Source organism: Pezoporus flaviventris, unplaced genomic scaffold, assembly GCF_033815535.1.
Source record: "Pezoporus flaviventris isolate CSIRO_AGI_PZ_B2104156 unplaced genomic scaffold, CSIRO_AGI_Pfla_v1 ptg000018l, whole genome shotgun sequence".
Taxonomy (NCBI): domain Eukaryota; kingdom Metazoa; phylum Chordata; class Aves; order Psittaciformes; family Psittacidae; genus Pezoporus; species Pezoporus flaviventris.
The window spans coordinates 4,711,355-4,734,051 of NW_026892566.1; the positions used below are offsets into that span (position 1 = coordinate 4,711,355).

Here is a 22,697-nt window from a genome sequence, read left to right on the forward strand (position 1 = left end):
TTTACACAGTTTTTGAATGCTTCCAGGGAAGCCTGTTCCAATGCCTGATCATGCTCTCTGTGAAGAAATTTTTCCAATCATCTAAACCTCCCCTGGAGCAGCTTGAGGCTGTTTCCTCTTGTCCTAAGTTGCTTGTCCTGTTGGGTGTGAATCCATAACCGCTTATACCAATCAAAGTGTCGGATGTGGCAGTTCCTGCCCTTCTCTCCCTGGCACCAGCAGTTATTCATACAATGCCATCAGCAGTCAGGCACAGCCCTGATCCAGCCACCAGCAGCAATCAGTCTCCCCAGAGCAGCACTGTGAGTTCTTGGCATTCCCTTGTGCAAAACAACACTACCGATGTATTAGAGAGAAGAAACACTGTGGCCAGATGGAGACAGGTTGTGCTGTGCTGGATCATTCTCCAACAAAAGCACTTTTCTTCTAAAGGTGACACCCTTCTCTGTGATTACACAGGCATTATAGTCCACCACCAAACGACACTCAGAACAACCATTTTGTGCAAGAGCAGTATTAATGACTACACAAGAAACACACAGCATTAACTGTAGACACAGAATGGGAAGCAAATAAGCACATTCAGCCTTTGGGTGCCAAGACATAGTTGATGTTGAATTGGATGCTGCATGCCTTTTTCCTTCACCCACACAATCCCGAAGAAAACTCAAAATGCTTTGGCAGAGAAGTTGCACAGAAGGGAAAACTGCAAAGACATAGGTTAATGATGCTATAGGTATAAAATTAAACAACCTTGTTCCAATACCCATTACAGGACAGTCTTGAAAAGATATTGGAACATGTATGTTAACTTGAAAGATATTACGTAGTATCTGTACATTTCAAAATATGTATTTTAAGTATTTTAAGATGGGTCCCTAAAGAAACAAACTTTATGTGACCATATTTTGTACACAAGCATATACACTGAGTTTTCCAGTAGCTTGAGATCATCAGCCTTTTCTAGTAACATCTGATAGAGATGGTCAATTCCTACAAGTTTTGAAACCAGTACAGGAGAGAAAAATGCTGTTTGTCTCCCAGTCAGAGGAAAAGTTAGTGCTGAGTTCAGCTCTTACAACACACTGGAAACATGTTGTACATCCCCTAATAGTGGGATCCAAACTCACATCTCATTAGACATCAGGTAATTCAAAGGCAAGATAACATTATAATAAATATATCTCTCACAATAACAGAGGATGGTTTGCAATCAGAAGTGGAAATTTTAAAAAATATCCTCAAAACATCAGAATTTTGGGACATGTTTTCCTTCTAATCATTATAGCAAGTTATTAAGAAAAACATGTTCTTTGTTGGGCATTACAATCAGACTGATTGTGTCTTACCTAGCAATTCCAAATTTTATTGATTATTAAACTGCATCAAAGAAAAATGAGGACTGGTATTTTAAAGCAGCACTGTAGTTATATATGAAAGGCCACTGTTCTGCTAGTGTTCAAAAATGAACTGTGGCAGCGTCTTCTCCAGACTCATTTCTAGTACCATGTCACCTTTAACATTTAATTTTCCTGACATGAAAGTTATGATTTGCTTTAGCTTATCAAAAAAAAAAAAGGAACAGAATCATCAGAAAATGAAAAGAAACTGGTTACAGGCTGTGCACAGGAAACAGTAATACCACTACAGTAAGATCTCTGAATTCTTTAGAAATACCTCTTTGTTCATGCATAAGTATATAGTTCGTATTTTTATCCACGTAGCAAAAATGCTAAATCGGACTCTGCGATTAAATTTCATATCCTTCGAACACCTCAGTCTAACAAAATATTTCCATATATCTGTGTGTGTATATGTATATATCATAATACTGAAGCACTTTAATGATTAATTAAAATAGAATTTGCTTTTCCAGTCCTTTTTTAAAGGTATTTTTTTAGGACTTGATTACAGTGATTAACTTATTTAATGTATTACTTCTTTTTTTGATTAATCTCCTCTGACTCCATTTTGAGATTTTGTTGTTCAGAACTGTTTTGAACAGGGACAAATGTAGAAATCACACTTATAAACTCATTTTAAAAGCGGGAACGGTTTTAGACTGACAGAGGGAAGATTTAGATTAGACATTAAGAAGAAATTCTTCAATATGAGGGCGGTGAGACGCTGCACAGGTTACCCAGAGAAGCTGTGACTGCCCCATCCCTGGCAGTGTTCAAGGCCAGGTTGGAGGGGCTGTGAGCAACCTGGTCTAGTGGAAGGTGTACCTGCCCATAGCAGGGGGTTGGAACTGGATGAGCTTTAAGGTCCCTTCCAACCCTGACTGTTCTGTGATGTGAAATACACAGGCGGCTGGAGGGCCAGCAGCAAGTTCGTTGGGATTGTCAGCTGGAGGATTGTCAGAGCCTGTCGCTGGCCTGAAAGATCTGTCTGTGTGGAGGACACCCAGGCCCCAGCTGGTGTTGCTCACCGGGACCGTTCCTGCAGACTTCTCCTTAAAGGCTGCGTGTTCCTCATCACCTTCCTCGGATAGAGCCAGGTCAACCATGGGGGAAGGCTGGGGAGCGAGGAACCCAGCAGGGTCCTGCAGGGACAGCGGTCCACAGTGGCGGGGCAGCAGCGGTAGTGCTGGTTTTGGCCGGGATAGGGCTCATTTTCTTCGTAGTAGCTAGTATGGAGCTGTCGGTTCGATTTGTACTGAAAACAGGGCTGATAAACGAGGGGTCGGAGCAGTGCTTAGGACGTGTAAGCGAGGGCTGACCCCGCAGTTACTGTGAGGGTAAGAGAGAGGGGCCAGGAAAGGAGATGAGGGAGGGGATGGCCACGGTTGGGCCAGCAGAAGACAGGACGACCCTGGCATAGGCGCTCAGATCAACTGGGGAGGCAGAGTGAGATGGAGCAGTGCTATTACTTGTTCCTGTTCAAAGCTCCCGAGCAGGGTTCGGATCAACGCAAAACTTCATACACTCAGCACAGAACTAAAGGGTGCTGGGAGACTCCCAGCACCATTTGTATCACCCGATGGACGCCTCTGTCTGGTCTCAGGTCTGTCCCGACCAGCTCGCCCCGGCTGTCCTGACAGCCCCACTCACACACGGGTGGCACCGCCCGCCTGCACACACCTCTCGGCCCGCGCCTCTTTCCGCAGGCCCTGCCTCCCTGCGCCGCACGCACGCACTGCCGCCTCCGGCGCTGCCCTTAACCTCTGCCCGACCGCTCCGCCCCTTGCCCTTCGGGCGGCTGCGCGAAGGGGGGAGGTCTCCTCGGCTGGCCAGGGGCCGTTCTCCGCCGACATGCTGCCCAATACGGGGTAAGGCGCCCGCCGCTCCCGTCAGCCCCTTCCCTTCCCCTCGGGACACCCCTTCCCCTTGGCTCCAGCCGCCGCTTCCCCCTCAGGCGGCGTCGGGCAGACGTGGGGGGGCTGGGGGGAGGCTGAGGTGTAAGTCGCCTCTGTCCCGACACCGGAAGCCTCTCAGGGCGGGGGACGAGGTGAGCTTCGGCTGTGGGCTGTTCTTCCTCGGGCCTGCGAGCGGCCTTCGCTCGCCCCGCGGGTTCCGCCGGACCCCGGCCCCGTTCCGCGGCCCGCTGGGGGCGAGCACGCCGACGGTGCGGGTCGGGGCCTCCGCGCAGCGGGGAGGCTGGAAGCGGGTCCAGGAGGCAGGGGGCAGGTAGGGGCTCGCAGAGGGCCTGGAAGTGTTGGTGAGGATCGTTAGTGGTGTCCTTGAGCGGAGCGGTTTGCAGGGGGAATAGCTGTAGGAGGACTTGCATCCAAATTAAGTAATGTAACTGTGATTTTATAGGTATTAAACTCTCTCTCTTTTATTCTCTCTCTTCTCATTCAAAGCCAGCGCGTGCCTTTTTACCTGGCAATCAAATTTGCTTCCAATATAGGAGCTTAATTTAAAGGCATTTCCTGCCCTTTGGCTTTTCAGAGCCAGCACTACTAATAGCCAGGAAGGTAAGATAGTATTACTTGCACCTGCACCTGTATGTTATAAACAGGATTGTTCATAAAATTCCTAATGTATGTGTAAGCAAGCAGCAAAAAGCATCTCTGATGTAAACTGCAGGTTTCTGTATCAGCACTCGTGCTTGGTGAGGCAAGAACTTGCCTCTCTTGTTTTCCAGGATCCCTGAGACCGCAGGGCACAGAGGTGAATTTAACAAGCTACGGTGGAAACAATAATGGCGCAACCTTCACAGTACAGGGTGTAAGCAATTTTAGACAAACATAGGTTTAAAACTTGTGAAGTATTGGACTAGTAAGTCTTGTGAACGTAACTTGCTCAGGAGATTAAAGTGCTTCAAATTCTGGGCAGTTCATTTGGGAACACTGAATAAGTATTTTTAAGAGGTTAGTGCATCTGTCTGGGAGGATGCTGTCACACCAGTTTGCAGAGGATAAATTAAACTTTTGGAGTGAGACAGGATTAGAAGTAAAATTAAGGAAGAAGAAAGAATGTTTTGGGTTGTTTGTTTTTTGAAACAAAAAGGTATAAAAGGGGTGTGTGAGAGGGTATCAAGTCAGGTCAGTGTTTCAGAAGGGATGAAAATTAATTTTTCCTGTTAGTAGGACATTGCTTATTTTGGTGAACACTGTTTCTGTGTGCTGTAAAGCCAGAATTGGAGATTGTGGAGCTAGAATTGAAGGAAAGGAGCTCCAGAAGAGGGTGTGTAGTCAGTGCTGATTGTAAGCCTAGGGGAAAAAGAGGCTTCTGTAGGCTGGAGATGCAGTTTGTCCCAAGAGAAAAGGAAATTTGAGGATGATAGCCAGACAGATAGTGTAAGAAAGGTTGGAGAGGAAAACTAGAGAGTGTAACTGGAATGAGTAGTGTATGTTCCTTGACATTTTGAATAGGGTAATAATTTGGGGAAAGGAATTGGATCTTTGGGTGGACTCTTTCAGATTGCATCACTGGATAGATCCTGTTGGAAGGGACCTTGAGGTCTCCCGCCCTGCCTCTTGAAGAAAAACAGGTCAGTTGGGAGAAGTCAGACACCTCAAGGCTGGCTGTTTTGGTCTTGGAAGCCTCCAAGGCTGGCAGCAGCTCTTTACTGCTTTGTTGCCTGACTCTCATGCTGGGGAAGACAGTCCAAACCTCTGCAGTTTGAAAGGGCGTGTTGTCTCTCATCCTTCTGCACTGCACCACAGTATGTTTGCTCAGTTCCATCTCCTCCGTTGCTGCATAGGTATTGGGGGGCTGCTGCTGCTTTCCCCCAGAGCTGCTTTCCAGGCTGAACTAGGCATGTCACACAAGTGCTGAGCCTCCGGCCGTCTCTGTCTCACACTGGCAGAATCTGCTCCTGTTTGTCAGCATATAGTTTCTGTTGAGGGACCCAAAGCTCATTATGGGGTGTAAACGTGGTTTTATGAGTGCCAAACAGAGGGCCATAATCCCTTCCTTCCACCTTCTGGTTGTGGTGTTCTTGTAGCCCAGGATGCTGCCAGCCTCTGTTGCCCAGCACACTGCTGTCTCATGCCCACATTGTTCTCTGCCAGTTGCCTAAGGCCTTTTCCGGAGAGGGCTCCTTAGCCATTCAGTCCCATTTTGTATCCTTGCAGGGACTTTTTTTCTCAGGTACAGGACTGTACATCTGTTCTGGTTGAATTTTGCAAGGCTTCTGTTTACCTAGTCTATCAGGATCCTCTGGATAGCTTCTGAACCTCTTGTAGTCCACCCCCATGGCATTTTGTCACCTCCTTACCAGGAAATTGTTGATTTTAGTGCTAAACCTTTAAAAGAAATAATTGCCATTCCTGAAAATGGAGGTTTTTAGCACTTGTGTGTGGCACCCTGCATTCTCATTGTGGTTCTGGACTTAAACTTTATACCACATTGAGGCAGCAGTTTTTGTGTTTAGAGGGCAGTGACTAGTAAATTACAGAGGTGTGCTGTCTCATTAGAAAGGAGCATTTCATTTTTACAGCTTACTCGTTTTCTGTTGTTGGAGAATGTAGCAACTCTGTTGTGAACAGTGAGAAGTGTAATTGAGTGACATGTGTGACCTTCTTGCCTTATGGTGTTTGCAGATTTGGGGAGCGGTTTTGCCTTCAATACTACTGTACTTTGATATGTGGTAGCCATTGCTTTTATACTCAGAGGCTGTTTTCTTAGTAAAATGATGAAGGCATTTGGTTTGAAGACTCTGCTAATTACTTTTGCTAAAAGTCAATGATTTACAAGTTTTGCTTTGCTCTCCCCCTTCATCTTTAGGAAACTAGCAGGATGCACGCTCTTCATCACAGGCGCAAGCCGGGGCATTGGCAAAGCCATTGCTTTGAAAGCTGCCAAGGATGGTGCAAACATTGTGATAGCAGCCAAGACAGCTGAGCCCCATCCGACTCTTTCAGGGACTATCTACACTGCTGCAGCAGAGAGTAAGTAACAAATGAGGAGGGCTTCAGGTGCTGGCCCTGGCTTGATTATTGTACCTGAGCGGAAAACTGAATAGACTCTCTTAGCTCTAATTCACCTTTAATAGAATAAGCCTAGTGTCTCTTGTGCCCTCCAGGAATGCTGGGAGTTATCAAAATATTACTGTAATGAAGATGTATATGTATAGATGTGAAATTGCTGTGTTAATTGAGATGTATGTGTGAACCATGCACATTCTGGGTGTTAAGGTTTGGGTTTGGCTTCCCTACTATTTATGCAATATGTAAAAAGGTGGCAATTTGTGAGTGCGATTTTCAGTGCCTTCTTGAAGCATGTCACTGAATGAGATTTTCAATAGTTTCATGCCATTTGTTCCGAGAGCAAGTTTTAAAATGTTTAATTTTTTAATTGTGCAGTTGAAGCGGCTGGAGGAAAGGCTTTGCCATGCGTCGTTAACGTGAGGGAGGAACAGCAGATTATTAATGCTGTGGAGAAAGCTGTGAAGACTTTTGGAGGTACACTAAAGTGTGGGGTTGACATAGGCAGAGCTCAAACAAAAAGAGAAAAGAGCAGCCTGCTTTTGTCTTTAAATGCTAATGTGAAATGGCTTCTTTTAAAACCAGGGATTGATATTTTGGTGAACAATGCAAGCGCCATCTCTTTGACTGGCACTTTGGAAACAGAAACGAAGAAGGTCAATCTTATGATGGATGTCAATGTACGAGGAACCTACCTTACGTAAGTGCTGAGAGAAGGAAGCAAATTGTAGCAAAACATACCTCAGTTTCTCTAAGAAACTGTATAGCTGTCTTGCTGCCCTAGAGTTGGAGAGCAAGTATTCTCTGTGTGCTCAGCAGAAATTGCTCGTTTACTGGCCAATTGATTTAAAATTAATATTTCCAGGAATTAATTGCAAATTGCAATTATTAAGTATTCACAAGCCCCTCCATGCGGGTAGAAAGCAGAAACCAATTTATTTCAAACAGAGGTGCAGCTTGGCTTTGCTAAATGCTGTCTGCTCTTTCAAGTCAAGCAAAATGACTAACTCATTGCGTATGTCAAGTGTAGCATCTTGTTTGCTGGCTTGCTTTCTCATCTTTACAGGCATGGTACAACTTCCCATAGTTACAAGAGAACCATTAAAGGTGTAACTAAACAATCTAAAGTGTTCCCTGCCTACATTCAGCTTCCCAGTTCTATTATCTATTTAAATTAATGCACCAAGATTTGATTTCACAGTTCCTGTGGTACTTACTTTGCTCATTTTTTGAAATGGATTCAGTAGGTGCGATCATCTTTAGATTTGCGGGATGTAATTCAAAATTGCTCTGTTTTAAACTGAAAACATTGATTTTGATGGGGTTGTGTTAATAACAACAAACACAGACCCTTAGGATGATGCAGAATCTCTAAATTCTAAATTAGCTGTTTGATGTGATCAGAAGCTTTTGTATCAGAGTTTTACCTAGAAGAATGTTGTTCCCCTTTGTGCAGATGAATCTGGTTGTCAGATACAATTATATTCCTTAATATTCTGTTGCTAAGAATCAGTGAAGCTATTTGCTATTAGAATAGTGTAAAACCACACATAAATAGAAGCTTTCCTAATTAGAGAGACATAGCACATAGTTAACATGGAGAGAAAAGGAGCGTGGAAGAAAGACTGTTCTTGGAGAGTGGTATTTCCTGCTTCCACCCTGTGACTTCTACTTTTGAAAGCCTGTATGTGAAAGCAGTTCTGTGCTCAGAAAGGAAAATTGGTTTTGGAGCTTGGCATTCCAGAAAACATTCTGTGATATGTCTTGTTAAAGCTATGAATGGGTTCCACTGTATTGCTAGTGGCAGGCTCCCCCTCACTGCCCAACAGTGACAGTCACTTTCTTGGTGGCACATTTAGCAGTTCACAGTTGATGCAGGGTTCCTGAAGTCATATTTTCTTTAGCTGCTACTCTCACAGAATCATAGAATGAATGGTTTGGGTTGGAAGGGACCTAACTTACTGTACCTTAAAAAGATCAAAAGGATCACTGTGTTGCTGTGAATGGAAGAGTATATGAAATATTAATACCTCCCAAGGGAAGTTAAAATGGTCTTTTGTCATTGCTTTTATTTGTGAATAAATTGTCAGTTGGGAAGACCTAGTGAACTATTTGTTGGAACAAGTCCAGAGGAGGGCCAAGAGGATGAACTGGGGACTGGAGCAGCTCCTGTATGAAGATAGGCTGAGAAAGTTGGAGCTGTTCAGCTTGAAGAAAAGAAACTGCATGGAAACCTCATAGCAGCCTTCCAGTATCTGAAGGGGCTTGCAAGGATGCTGGAGGGGGACTCTTCATTAGGGAGTGTAGCAACAGGGCAAGGGGTAACGGGTTGAAACTTAAACAGGGGAAGTTTAGGTTAGACATATGGAAGAAGTTCTTTACTGGGAGGGTGGTGAGGCACTGGAACAGGGTACCCAAAGAAGTGGCAAATGTTCCATCCCTGGCAGTATTCAAGGCCAGGTTGCACAGAGCCTTGGGTGACATGGTTTAGTGTGAGGCATCCGTGACCATGGCAGGGGGATTGGAAATAGATCTTAAGGTCCTTTCCAACCCAGCCCTTTCTGTGACTTCAAGCTTTTCTTCCTCTTGCTTTGTATGTTACCTCTGTAATTTGTAGAGATCTGTTTTCAAATAATGTTTAATAAGTTACAATAGCTAAAAAATAAGTGTGGATTTTTTGTCTTGAGTGGAATAAGGTAGGGAGGAAGTCCCATTTTCAGAGTATTCCTGTACATTAGGAAATTGAGATGTGTCTTAGTGAACCTCTCACTGACACTGAAGGGAGTTGAAAAACTGTTTAAGCAGGTGGTAAATAATTTACTGTAATGATTTTGCAGTTGAAGGTATTCCTGCTGTGGCTGACAGTATGCATGGGTCTTGGTGAAGTGTGTAAAGAGTAGGTCACTAACGTGTTGCTGTTCTCCTTCTGAAATGCAGACATTTACCTCAGTGCTACAAGTGAAGCCAAATGGTGGTTATGATTTACACATCTGTGTGTGAGTGTGTAAGTTCTGATTTGAATGAAATAGTGACTTGTCCAGTCAACAGATAATAGGTTTACAGTTTTGCTTGGAATACTTGTAATAGCCTTTTGCTATAAAATATTATTTATTTATCATGGTTTTAAAGGAGAAACAGGTGTGGGATCAGAAGAGAATATATTTATGACTCAGTGGTGCTCTGTTAATTTCACTTGTTGCCTCACAGTATTTTGTTGTCCCTATCAAAACTATTACAAGGAGATTGTGGCTTCTGGAAAATGAGCTTTAGTAGATGCTGCTGCGCTGTTTGGAGAATGTGGTCCCGTACTAGGCCTGAGATAAGTAAGCTAGGACAGATTTTGTTTGTTTGTTTATATCAGTTAAATAAGTGATGCAGTTAGGGTCTCAGTGTAGTGCTGAATTTTCATGAAAATACTGGTCTACTTGTATGGTTTTACTGTAATTATAGGTGTTTTGTAAAAAAAAGAGGTGACTGATTTGTCTAAACCTACCTTTCAGGTCTAAAACATGCCTTCCCCACTTGAGAAAGAGTAAGAACCCGCACATCCTGAACCTCAGCCCACCTATGAATCTGAATCCCATGTGGTTCAAAAATCATTGTGGTGAGTACCTTTTGGAACCTTTGCTGTTACTTTTTTGAGAACCTTATAAATACTTGGTGACATGTGCAGGAGTGCCAGCCCAGAATTCCAGATCTTGTATTCTTAGCACTGTATACAGGCTGGCCCTAATGGTTCCTCAGAGTATTTTGTACCAAACATAAATAAACTTATTTTATAGGAAAACATATAGCAGGTTTCATGGCGTAATACGTCCTTTATATTTTCAAGAATATTTTCAAGGTAAGAGTCTGTGCTTTTTCATGGAAATTCTGAAGACTAGAAAACATTTTCTGTTCCAAATAGAGAATGAAATCCGAAATCTGTTTTCATACTGACTCAGCTTCTTACTTGATATAATAGAGATAAAGCTGAATGTTGTCTTTTAAAACGGAAATTAATTTTGAAGTTGGAAAGCACCCCCATTTTTTCTTGACATTAATGTTGCTTATGTTGAAACTGTAAAACAACCTTTCAGTTTTGGACATTTGTCATGTTCAAATCTTCCAGCAAGTCCCAGTTCTTTCCCGGAAATGTTTCCCATCTCACAGTAGGTAGATGACAAGGATTTAGATTTTTGTTTTGTTTTTAATTTCCTATTTTTTAATTTATTTTATTCCTTCTGTTTTTGTTTTCCATAGGACACAACTTTGTTTGCTAGCATCTTGTATGCCTTAGGATACTTTAAAAAATTCATCATTCTTGTCAGTGTGCTGTATAAAAAGTACAACAAAACCACCATACAGCTAGGCTTCAGTCGTTGTTTTTGCCACAGCATCGCATCTTAGCTCTTACTTTATTTGTAGTGAAAATCTGGCAGACTACAGCTTTTATCTGCTGGGGTGGTGAGGAGAAGGGAGAGATTTTGACTACTGGATTGTCCTCCAAAACTTAATTTTCCTTATGACAAAAATAATTTTTTCTTTTTTTTTCCCTTCACAGTTAAAGTTCCGTTGATAGACTGTAACTTTCGTTTTTTATACTTCTTGTCTTAGCTTATACCATTTCAAAATATGGGATGTCCATGTGTGTCTTGGGAATGGCAGAAGAATTTAGAGGAGAAGTTGCTGTCAATGCTTTATGGCCTAAAACAGGTGATTTTTTTTTTTTTTTCTCTTTTTTTAAACTTTATTTTGTAATGGTACTAAAATAATGGCTTTTTGTGTTTTGTCCTCTACAGCATGTTTTATTTGACTTTGAATATACTTCAAACTTCTGGAATTGACTCAGGAGACCAAGCACTTCTTACGCATATTCTTTGTGTATTAAAGAATATGCATAAGAACATGCATATTATTTTATGCATATTTGTCATCTTGCACTGGTGCTGATTTTCATTTGTTGTTCACACTAGACCATTGCCACTTTGATCCAGACGCTAGTTTGCAACCCATTCAACCCTTTCAGTTGGCTGAAGTATCTGCATAGTCTTATGGTTAGTGTGTGTTTTTTATCATGCAGTCGGAGTTTTGGTTTGAACAAATCACCACAGTCCTAGCATGCCTTCATTGGTCAGAATTACATATTTGTCTACGTAGTACTGTTAAGAGTTCCTTGCTAGTTAAATTGCCAAAACATAGGTAGAAATAACAAGATATATGCCTCTGTAAATGCAGAAACATTCTGCTCTTGGAAGTTTGACCACAGTGGGCAAGCAAAATATTGTTAACAGAACCATCTGCGTGCAAGCATCAGGAAATTAAAGAGCTCTATAGAATAAAAATAACCTGATGCTCCCATGTTGTATTAACTGAAGTTTGTTGTCTATGAGTCAGTTAGGATCACAGCTGCTGTTAAACATCTGGTCAGCTGTTTGCCAAAGAGGCCAGTCTCTTTACCTCAAATTCAAAACTGTACAGAAAAGATACTGTTGTTAATATCAGCAAAGAAAGGGTAATCCTGCCCTTTAATGGTGTGAGCCCAGTCACTGTGATATGAAACACTACAACAGCACTTCATTCCCTTACCTAGTGGAGGGAAGGAAGAAGGAATAGAATCAGAGAGTCATACAATAGTTAGGGTTGGAAAGGACCTTAAGATCATCAAGTTTCAACCCCCCTGCCATGGGAAAGGACTCCTCACACTAAACCATGGCACCCAAGGCTCTGTCCAACCTGGCCTTGAACACCGTCAGGGATGGAGCATTCACAGCTTCCCTGGGCAAGCCATTCCAGTGCCTCACCACCCTCACAGTAAAGAACTTCTTCCTTATAGCCAGTCTAAACTTCCCCTGTTCAAGTTTGAACCCATTACCCCTTGTCCTCTCACTACAGTTCCTAATGAAGAGTCCCTCTCCAGCATCCTTGTAGACCCTTTTCAGACACTGGAAGGCTGCTATGAGGTCTCCACGCAGCCTTCTCTTCTCCAGGCTGAACAGCCCCAACTTTCTCAGCCTGTCTTCATGCGGGAGGTGCTCTAGCCCCTGATCACCTTTGTGGCCCTCCTCTGGACTTGTTCCAACATTTCCATGTCCTTTTTATGTTGAGGACACCAGAACTGCACACAATACTCCAGGTGAGGTCTCACGAGAGCAGAGTAGAGGGGGCAGGATCACCTCCTTCGACCTGCTGGTCACGCTCCTTTTGATGCAGCCCAGGATACGGTTGGCTTTCTGGGCTGTGAGCGCACACTGAGGCCAGATCATGTTCATTTTCTCATCAACCAACACCCCCAAGTCCTTCTCTGCAGGGCTGCTCTGAATCTCTTCTCTGCTCAACCTTGGGATTGCCAAGGAAGAAGAAATGAAACATGGAGCAAGATCCTCTTGTGTGCCTGGAGCTCCAGTGTGAGAAGTGTTTGTCCCCAGACACTTTTCCATGTTTTCCTGCTAGGAGCTGCAGGCCCATTTTAACTCCTAGTGTGACCTAGAACTCTGTGATTTGCTTTCTTTTGAAGTGAGGAATATGAGCAAAACTTAATTATTTCAAATCAGCTGGGTTTCTTTGCTTAAATGCTTTAGGGAATACTCAGTTGAACACTTGGATTAGTATCTCTGACTGATTTAGTCTCTTTTCATAGGCCTGGATGCCTGCATCCTAAATTCTTCCAGGAAATAGATGCATCATAATCCTGCTTGCATCATAAGTTTTATCATTAGAAATATTTTGATAAGGGATCGACTTTTGTAATGCTAATTGAATAATTTATGATAACTCTATCATCACAAAACCTGTACTGTCTAATTTGAAGAGGATAAGATCTTAGTATTTGATGTGTTGAAGGCAACTGCGCATTTTACTTCAGGGTCTGGATTGCCTTTCTGGCAGTGGAGTGAAAGCTCGCCCTTCAGGTTTTGTGTCTGGTGTATTTTTCTGTTTCTGAAGGAGATGGAAGAAATATGTGCTTGTTTTCATATTCTTGCTTCTTGAGTGCTCCAGGAAAACCTCAGAAAAGTTTCAGTGGAGATTTCCCAAGATCTTTGTTATCTGGAGTAGAGCCATAAAACTTGGTTTTTAAAGCCTTTAGCTCACTAGACCTCATGTCCATTCCATCTGACTTGTCTGTAAAATGCTGCTGCTAAATGAGTTTTATATTTCCTCAGAATCTTATATGTAGGAGTAATTTGGTTTTCCATTAGCAGAGGTAAAAACCTACCATTTTGTGTTTGTTTTTTTTTTTTGTCACTGATTAAGCAATGTAAATTAAATTGTATGTGGGAGTTAGGGACAGCGAAGGAATTGATGTAGAGTATCTCATTCAGACAGAGATGTGGTACCAAGCTACAGACAATTTACTAATTTGCAGCCTTTTCTAATGCAAAAAGGTGTTACAAGATTACCTTGTCTTGTAAATGCACATATTTACAAGCTGTATAGGCACATTATCTGCATCCTTCACAGCTTTCTTATTCTTAAACAGCTTCTCTCTATGATTCTGGATATGCTGTAGAAAACATCCCCTACTATTGTGGAAGTGAGTTGATGGTTTTATGGGTCCCAGTGTAGTGTTGAAAGCTGGTAGGGTTGATAGCAGGAAGCTATCTTCCTGCAGAGACCAGCTGGTTATACTAAATCTTCATTTTACAATGTAGGTGTTTTCCCCCACCCATCTGATTAATTTAGCCTCATGTTTTCCATGGCAAGGGAAAACAGAACCTAGGATAATTTGTCCACCTGCTCACAATGAAGGATTTTTCAGAAGGATGGCTAACTTTACAGGCAGAAGTTACATTAAGTCCTATGTTGCATAGTTGAATACATGATTTCTTTCCCGTGTTTGCATATGCTGTAGCACTCCAGATGTCAGTAACAGTACCAGTGTCCCAGATACAGTCTGGTATTAAAGGAACTTCTACAAAATCTGACGTTCTTATTGAGGGTAAACCCAAACCAAAGAAAAGCTTATTTCTCTTGTGCATTAGAGTGCCACTGTGTACCTGCTAAAACAAGAAAGAGTTTAACACTGCAGAAGTTGGTACTTGTTATAGAGTGCAGCTGATATTTGTTTCCCCCAGGAACATGCAGAACATGAGGCTTGGAAATGCAGGAAGATTCAGTTTACAAATGACAACAGTATATTCTAATAAATGCATTTTTTAAATAATGATTTCTTTATGTTGGATGCTGCAAAGTAATTTAGAAAGTAATTAAGCTTTCTATAAAACCAAAGATACGCAGATAGAGCTTTGTATTTGCTGAATCCATTCTTGCTCGTTTGGTTTAAGACTGTTAGAAACATTAGATGAGCTTTCAGAATTTATATAAATCATTGATGCCTCCTTGAAAACTGAAGTGCCCTCAAGTATGGTAATAATGTGCAAATTCTCCAGTACAAAAAAAATGTTCTTTCAAAAGGTTTATCTTCCAAAAATGACAAAGTTAACTACTTCATGTGGTCACCAGAGACACAGAGACACAGGCTTCCGTGGTATCTAAAACAGTTGCAAAGTTCTTAATTAAAAAATCCACTATAATCTCATAGAAGTGTGATTAGCCTCAGTGCTAGTATATATGCCAGTATTTGTTGATCAATCCGATTCTTGAAACATGTGAAAGTGGGCTAGTAATGAGATGCTAGGAACTCTCCATTTATCTTCATATAAAGCACTTTATATAAAATAGGTGGAATGATGGGCAGCCAGACTATGAGGCAGTACCTCATAGTTTAAAACCTTTTTGATTCAGTATGCGCACATAGGTTCAGTGTGCCCCAAAGAATCGTAGTTGATGCTAACAGAGAAGCGGCAGAAGCATGGCCAGGAGAAGTGAAACAGGTTAGTGGAATATATTCAGGTCGACAGAGCCTGGTAAATTTCGTAAGAGTATTAGGCAGAAATATTATCTGAACTGTTGGTAGTTAATGAAGAAAATCCAGCAACCATCTTTCGGGACAGATCACATTTGAGAGGATCAAAGAAAGGCAGATTTATTTCCTATCCTTAAAAATGGGAAGGCGGCCCAGGGAAACCTAGGAATATGTACTAGTCCATCTATTTGCTGCTTTTTATTTGGGTGTGTATTCATAGCAGTTCAGTTGATTTGGAAAAGAGAAGCTGAGGCTGGTCAAAGGTAACTGAAACCTAATCCACACCACAGAAGAGTAAATACAGAAATCAACAGGGACATCTACCCACTCTTGCCCTTTCGTAGAAAACATTAGATGGAATATCCTGGCTAGCATTGAAGACTGCTGTCCTTTTTACCAGTTCCTACTCTGGAAGTTGAATGATCCAGCTCAGATGAATGGGTCCTGCACAATGCCTGTTCTTTGCTTTTTAAAGGATGCTGGGATCATTTGTGAATCAGAGCTGCTGTTACTGTGTGGAATTGGAAACACTGGAAGAAGGACAGAAGTGATTTGAAGTCAGGTTTTTACCCTTCTAATCCAAGGACCTACCAGACCCAGTTCAGGAGAGGATTTGCAAATTTGTCCCAAAACTTGGGGGCAGAGTGTTGAGTCTTGGCTAGCAGATGGAAAAAAAGTCACGAAGCAGAACTATATGAGAAGAAAACAGTAACATGGCAAATGCCAATGAAATAGCCGCTCTATGGAACAGGATGAAAGAAAAATGGGACAGATACCTCAGCCTGGAAGAGCAAATGACAGGCTTGAACTGTAACATGCCACGGTGTTAGTAGCATCTTTGGGGGAAGCATAACAAAGTAGTGGAATGGCGTGGAACTTAGTAGAACTGGCTAATAAAACAACCAGAAGTTTAGGAGATCTGGGTTGTGTTCTTGTGCTAAACAGCCTTTCTGTGGAGTACGGAACAAGTTACTTGAAATTTTGCTTTTTGGTTTGTCATTAACCTTGGAGAAACAGTTTGTTACTTCATGAGAGTTATTAAACGGTTAAAATTAAGCATTAAGATTTTCAGTGTGATAATCACCAAAGAAAAGATCCAGTAATGACTGATGTGCCATACATTCACTTTGAGAAAAATAGTTGTTCTGTTAGTTTTTTGTGTCCAGAATAAGCTGGAGAAAGTCCAGGGGGGTTCACTGGTAAAGGGGTAGAAGGAATTTCATGAATTGTTTTGCTCGTTATTCTTCTTTTTGGTTCCTTTAATAGTTTTCTTGGGTTTTACTGGTGCTTCTAGAGAATGATTTGTTGGTTGGTAGTATTTCGTAGCTTTATCTTGATACAGTCTTTTGCATGAAAAGAAAACAAAGTCTGTATGCTTGCCAGAGAAATGGGCATTTCATGTCATCATTGTTAAAACTTTGGTTTTTTATCCTCCAAACTTTCTAGCCATACATACAGCTGCTATGGATATGCTAGGAGGATCTGGAATAGAAAAACAGTGCAGAAAAACAGACATCATTGCAGATGCTGCATATTGCATTTTAACGAAACCGAAAAGTTTCACTGGAAACTTCATTATTGATGAAGCTCTGCTGAGAGAAGAAGGAGTTAAGGATTTTGATGTCTATGCAATTGCACCAGGTAATACACATCTTTAAGATGAGAAGTTCAGGAAGGAGGGAAGGCGGTATGGAGAATACTAACATAGTTTTGTTTATAGGGGCTCTTAATCATAGAATCATAGAGTAGTTAGGGTTGGAAAGGACCTTAAGATCATTAAGTTCCAGCCCCACTGCCATGGGCAGGGACACCTCACACTAAACCATGTCGTCCAAGGCTCTGTCCGACCTGGCCTTGAACACCGCCAGGGATGGAGCATTCACAACCTCCCTGGGCAGCCCATTCCAGTGCCTCACCACCCTTACAGTAAAGAACTTCTTCCTTATATCCAATCTAAACTTCCCCTGTTTAAGTTTGAGCCCATTACCCCTTGTCCTGTCACTACAGTCCCTAATGAAGAGTCCCTCCCCTATAGCAGCCTTCCAGTATCTGCAGGGGCCTATGAGGTCTCCATACAGCCTTCTCTTCTCCAGGCTGAACATCCCCAACTTTCTCAGCCTGTCTTCTAAACTAATCAATTTGTAAAGAGTTGCTTTGCTTCACTGAGAGTCTAACCATAAAATCTTAGTAAATTAAAAAATTAAAAAATTGTCATAGAATGGTTTGGGTTGGAAGGGACCTTAAAGCTCGTCCAGCTCCAACCCCCCTGCCATGGGCAGGGACACCTTCCACTAGACCAGGTTGCTCAAGGTCTTGTCCAACCTGGCCTTGAAGACTGCCAGGGATGGGGCAGCCACAGCTTCTCTGGGCAACCTGTGCCAGTGCCTCATCACCCCCACAGTGAAAATTTTCTGCCTAATATCTAATCTCAGTCTTCCCCTCTGTCAGCTTAAAGCCATTCCCCCTTCTAAAAAGTCCCTCTCCAAACTTCTTGTAGGTCCCCCTGTAGGTCCTGTTATAAGGTCCTTCTCAAGGCTGCCGTTAACCCATTCTCCACCCAGCCATTAGCTATGCTTGGGATTGTTCCCATGCAGATGCAGGGCCTTACACTTGGCCTTCTTGAACTTCATGAGGTTGGCACTGGCCACCTCTCAAGTGTGTCAGGGTCCCTCTGGATGGCATCTCTTCCCCCCAGCACATTGACCACACCACACAGCTTGGTGTCATCGGCAAGCTTGTTGAGAGTGCATCAATTCCACTGTCCATGTCACCAACAAAGATGTTGAACAGTGTCAATCCCAGGACCAACCCCTGAGGGACACCAGTTGTCACTGATCTCCATGTGGACCTTGAGCCGTTGACCACAACTCTTTGTGAGTGACCATCCAGCCAGTTCCTTGTTCACTGAGTGGTCCATCAATTCCTCTCCAGTTTAGAGACAAAGATGTTGTGTGGGCCCTGTCAAATACCTTGCACAAGTCCAGGTGGATCATGTCAATTGCTTGCCGTGGCCCCATCATAGAAGGCCACCAAATTTGTCAGACATGATTTGCCTTTAGTGACGTCACATTGGCTGTCACCAGTCACCGTCTTATTGTCCATGTGCTTTAACATGGTTTCCAGGAGGATCTGCTCCATGATCTTGCTGGCCCATGGTGAGACTGACTGGCATGCAGTTCCCTAGGTCTTTCTTTTCTCCTTATTTAAAAATAGGGGTTATGTTTCTTCTTTTCTGCTCAGCAGGAACTTCACCACTGTATCATGACTTCTCAAATACGATACATAATGGCCTGGCAGGTACATCCACCAGTTTTCTCAGGACCCATGGGTGCATCTTGTCAGGTCCCATGCAGTTCTGCACCTTCAGGTTCCTGTTTAATGAAAATAATTATTTACCAATTTTTAATGAAAAGAAAATGTACCTACTCTGTAGATGTATTTGTTACTGTTTAACAGGTAGTGAGATAGGTTTGGTTTTTCTTCAAATGTTTTTCATGGCAACTTTAAGAGACTTTTAGGTCAGATTTTAAATGAACCAAACTCTAAGCACGTTATTTCATGCTATGTCTTTCCCTCAGATTGTAGTTTGTTTACTTAAACAACTTTGCTGTAGTTTTATATGAAATGGATTCCTGTTTGTACTGTCCACCTTTGCTTGGACTTACAGTTTTTCTCCGTTTTAGGTCACCCCCTGATGCCTGACTTCTTCTTGGATCTTGAAACTGACATGATAGGCAGGAAACAAGAAGGATATGGTAAGGAAAGCACTGTCTTTAAAAGTCCATAATTTCTGACAATATTGAATGCTCTCATTATTTCAAGATGTCTTTTCTTTTTCCCAAGAGCTGGGACTCCACTCAAGCTATTTGACAAAAACCTTTTATCATTTGGAGAGTAAAATTTAATGGAAGTCACTCTGTACCTAAAGCTAGGAAAAAAATGTTCTTTTTTTAGAAAAAAAGTTCCTTTCTGCAGGACTTTCATGATAGAAAACCAGAGCCTTATTTTGAGAAGTCTTCTCTTAAACATCTGAATTGTGATAGCGTAAATATCATGGAAAAATACTGCTAGAATAAGAAATTGAAGAGCAGATGGCATATTTTGCAGGAGGGTCTCATTTGCCTTGGTAAATTTATATTAAAGAGCACAACATAGAGCCTCCATTGCTTCTTAGATGAAACTTGCACATTTACACAACTTAAATATCTCTTAGATGAAATGGAAAAGTCTTCTACAGAAAAGCATTGGGTTTGCTTTTTCAGAATTGCAGTGTGTCAAGTAGGAGGGCAACCAAGAATGCTGAACAGGTTGCATAGGAGTGGCAACAGGGATAAGAGAAGGGCAGAGAAGCAAGTTTGGAACAGAGTCACTTTCCCTTGGAAATGCCATTTGAGCAGTTGCACTAAGACTGTTCTGCTGGGGACAGATTTTGTTGGTTCCCTGGGCCTCATAATGCAGGTTACTTTGTAGGGAGCCACAGAATAGTCTTACCTGGGCTTTTTGATACTGAAGACACCAAAGAGACTCTCTGCAACATTTTTAGAGGCTGTTCAACTTGATCAGCCTTATAAATGGCAGATGCTGTCCTTTGTTGTGAAATGTATGTGTTCTCTGCAGTACAGTAAAATGCTGATTGAAGCAGTGAATGGATTTACAGCTTAGAAGCCTTTGCAGAAGAATGAATGAAAATATCCATGTTCTTAGCAAGATAAACAGAAGTATTTTGACATGCGAGTGGCCTTTATTAAAGACACTGACTTATTTTATGTGAGCGCTGTCAGAAGCGTGGATTGTGTTAGAAATCAGTGTGCTGCGTAAGCATGTGTGGACAGTCAGAATTACAATCTTTCTGTGGTTTTATTTTCACTTTTCTTTGGCATACTAGGAAATGAAATATATTGCAGAATTATGTTCAGTGCTGTACACCTGTTCAGATTCCCAGGTGCAAAAAGCATCCTTTATCAGTATCGATACTAAAATACTAATTTTCCTTACTGTGGAGCTCAAAGTTTTTCAAATTAAGTTTTCTGTGCATGTTTTTACATGCAGTTTTAAAATGTTTTGCATTGGAAAGAGGAAAATAATCACTTTCTTGTAGGTGGTTCCCAAGCATTCAAGGAGGAAAAGAAATTAAGTGGATCCCATCAAGAAGGATCAGAATCTACTGCAGCCAAGCTATTGAGTCCTGTTGCAGAAACATTCAGAGTTATTCAGGGAGCAGTAACTGAAGAGGATGTGAGAACCACTCAGGGCATCTTTCAGTTTGAGTTATCCGGTAAGACTCTTACTTGTACAACCTCCACATGCTCACACTCCTAGCAGAAGGCATGGGGTGTTTCCAGACAGCAATACTCACCTCTTCCAGCTGATCCCAACACAGACCACCTTCTGTTCCTTTCCGTGGGTTGCTCCTTGGGCCCAGTTCCGGCCCACATGGGAGCTGCTGCTGCTCCTGGGATGCTTGGGGTGGCTCTACCCCATGCACAGGGTTCTGGAGTTGATAGATGGGAGCACTCACAGGCCATGGTAAAAGCATGCTGCCTTGGGGCTCTCCTGCTGCTGGCACCTGCATGGGGCTGGCTCTGCCAGCACATGGGGCAAGCACAGCCAGCGGAAGCACTGTCCTGTAACTGCTCCAGATGAGCATGGCAGCTGCTGTTTGACAGGGAGGAGCTGGGAGGGCTATGCTCTGCTGCCTCATCACCTGCTTTCTCACTGTCCGTTCAGGTGATGAAGGAGGAACCTGGTACATTGACCTGAAAACCAAGGGAGGGAATGCTGGTTCTGGGAAGCCTCCTCTGAAGGCTGATGTGGTTATGAGTATGTCCAGTACCGACTTTGTGAAAATGTTCACAGGTGAGTGACAGGGATGTTTGCCAGGGTGGTGGTGCCCAGAAAACCTGCTGGTGGGCAAATGGCAGCCTCCGGGCTTTGTGGTCCTGGTGTGGAGGGGCCGTGGACTTCATGTGGCTCAGCTGAAACTCCTCAGTGTTTCAGAACTCTTCTGTCCTATGAGCAGGAAGAGCGCACAAGCTGATACTGCTGTTACTCACCAGACTTTGCAATGTTAGCAGCCAGTGTAGCTTCAGAAGGAATCAGGTCAATCTGTTGGCTTCTGCCCTGTACATCTCTAGTGTGTGTTTCCTAAATGCGTGCTGCATGAATTTGGTAGGAAAGTAACCTGGTTTGTTTGTTCTCTGCTCAGAGACCCAAGTTGCATGGTATTGTCTCAGTTAAAATCAGTCATGATCTGATAATTTTATTACATGACAGCATACCACATCTGATGCAATTTGGCTCTCTTTACTGAGTTTTTTTCTGGCTCCAGAGAAGTTTTTTACTGTTTTCCTAAGTGTGCACTGCTTTAACAGCAGAACTTAGTATCAGTATAGCTGCTAGGTCTCACTGTAGTGGCATTATATTTTCCTGTGCACAGGCTGTCACCAGTTTCTTCTAATTTTTTGATGCTTCTGTTTCTTCTTTTTTAGGTAAACTAAAGCCAACCCTGGCCTTCATGACAGGAAAATTAAGGATTAAAGGTAACATGGCACTGGCAATAAAGCTTGAGAAGATGCTGACGCAGCTTAACTCTAAACTGTGAGTGGAAACTGTTACCAGCAGAATTGTGGCCTTTCATATATAAGCGCAATGCTATTTTAAAATGGTAGTCCTTGGTTTTCTCTGATGTAATATAAGTATGGATAAAATGTAAGATTTTTTAGAGAAGAAATAACCATTTGATTTAGACAAGAAGGTGTTTTTCATTAAACAAATTCCTTCTCGAGAATACCGGTATCAGTTTGTTGCTGTTTTCTTTACTTCTGCTCCTCTGGATCAATGAAGGACTCCTAAAGTGAGTTTTTATGCCCACGTAGTTGCTTGCACACCTGTCCCATCAAAAATGTAAATGAAAATGGAAATCTCATTAATTAATTTTTGCCCCAAACTGTCACAGAGAAGATGCCGTCTTCCACAGCATTTTAAGGTAACTTTATGAGGATTAACCTACATCACTACAACCAGCCACTTCCTCTTTCTTCCCTTCGGCTGGTAAAGATTGCGGGTCGCACATGTCCCCAGTCTGTTAAGTGGAAGAGTGTATCTGTGATCTGCAGCTGTGTGTGACAGCGTCTGCAAAGCCAGATGCACCAGCCCCTTAACATACATGCTCAGTGTTCCCAGAAGACACAAAATACACTCCCCATGATGGCCACATGCCCACTGTGCAGCTCTAACTGCTTTCCCATGCTCCTGCTGGCAGTGCTGCTGTCCCATGTGGCAGTGCCCAAAGGTTTCAATCTCCACTGGCCAGTGCCTGCTTACCACTCCCATCCTGCTGTCTGGGTTGGTCACTGATCTGTCCCTGACTGCTGACATGCTGACTCCAGAGCAGCGTCAGTCCACATAGTCCTGCCGGCTGAAGGAGAGCAGGAGCACTGGTGTGCACCAGAACACGGAATAGGAGGGGAAGAAGAT

At 42.6% G+C, this 22,697-nt stretch overlaps 1 protein-coding gene across 1 annotated transcript; it reads left to right on the forward strand.

The window, feature by feature from the left end:
• Nucleotides 1-3,239: 3,239 nt before the first annotated feature.
• HSDL2 (hydroxysteroid dehydrogenase like 2) lies at nt 3,240-22,010 on the forward strand. The gene is made up of 11 exons (XM_061455149.1): nt 3,240-3,271; nt 6,177-6,340; nt 6,755-6,853; nt 6,962-7,076; nt 9,877-9,980; nt 10,973-11,071; nt 16,668-16,862; nt 18,905-18,976; nt 20,320-20,496; nt 20,949-21,077; nt 21,710-22,010. Exons 1-11 carry the CDS (start codon nt 3,255-3,257, stop codon nt 21,820-21,822), a joined length of 1,284 nt encoding a protein of 427 aa, XP_061311133.1. The 5' UTR covers nt 3,240-3,254; the 3' UTR covers nt 21,823-22,010.
• The last annotated feature ends 687 nt before the right edge of the window (nt 22,011-22,697 follow it).

Coding starts and splice junctions, on each gene's coding strand:
- HSDL2 (XM_061455149.1), top strand. Junction 7,077..9,876: donor GTACGAGGAACCTACCTTAC/GTAAGTGCTGAG, acceptor CCTACCTTTCAG/GTCTAAAACATGCCTTCCCC. Junction 9,981..10,972: donor GTGGTTCAAAAATCATTGTG/GTGAGTACCTTT, acceptor TTCTTGTCTTAG/CTTATACCATTTCAAAATAT.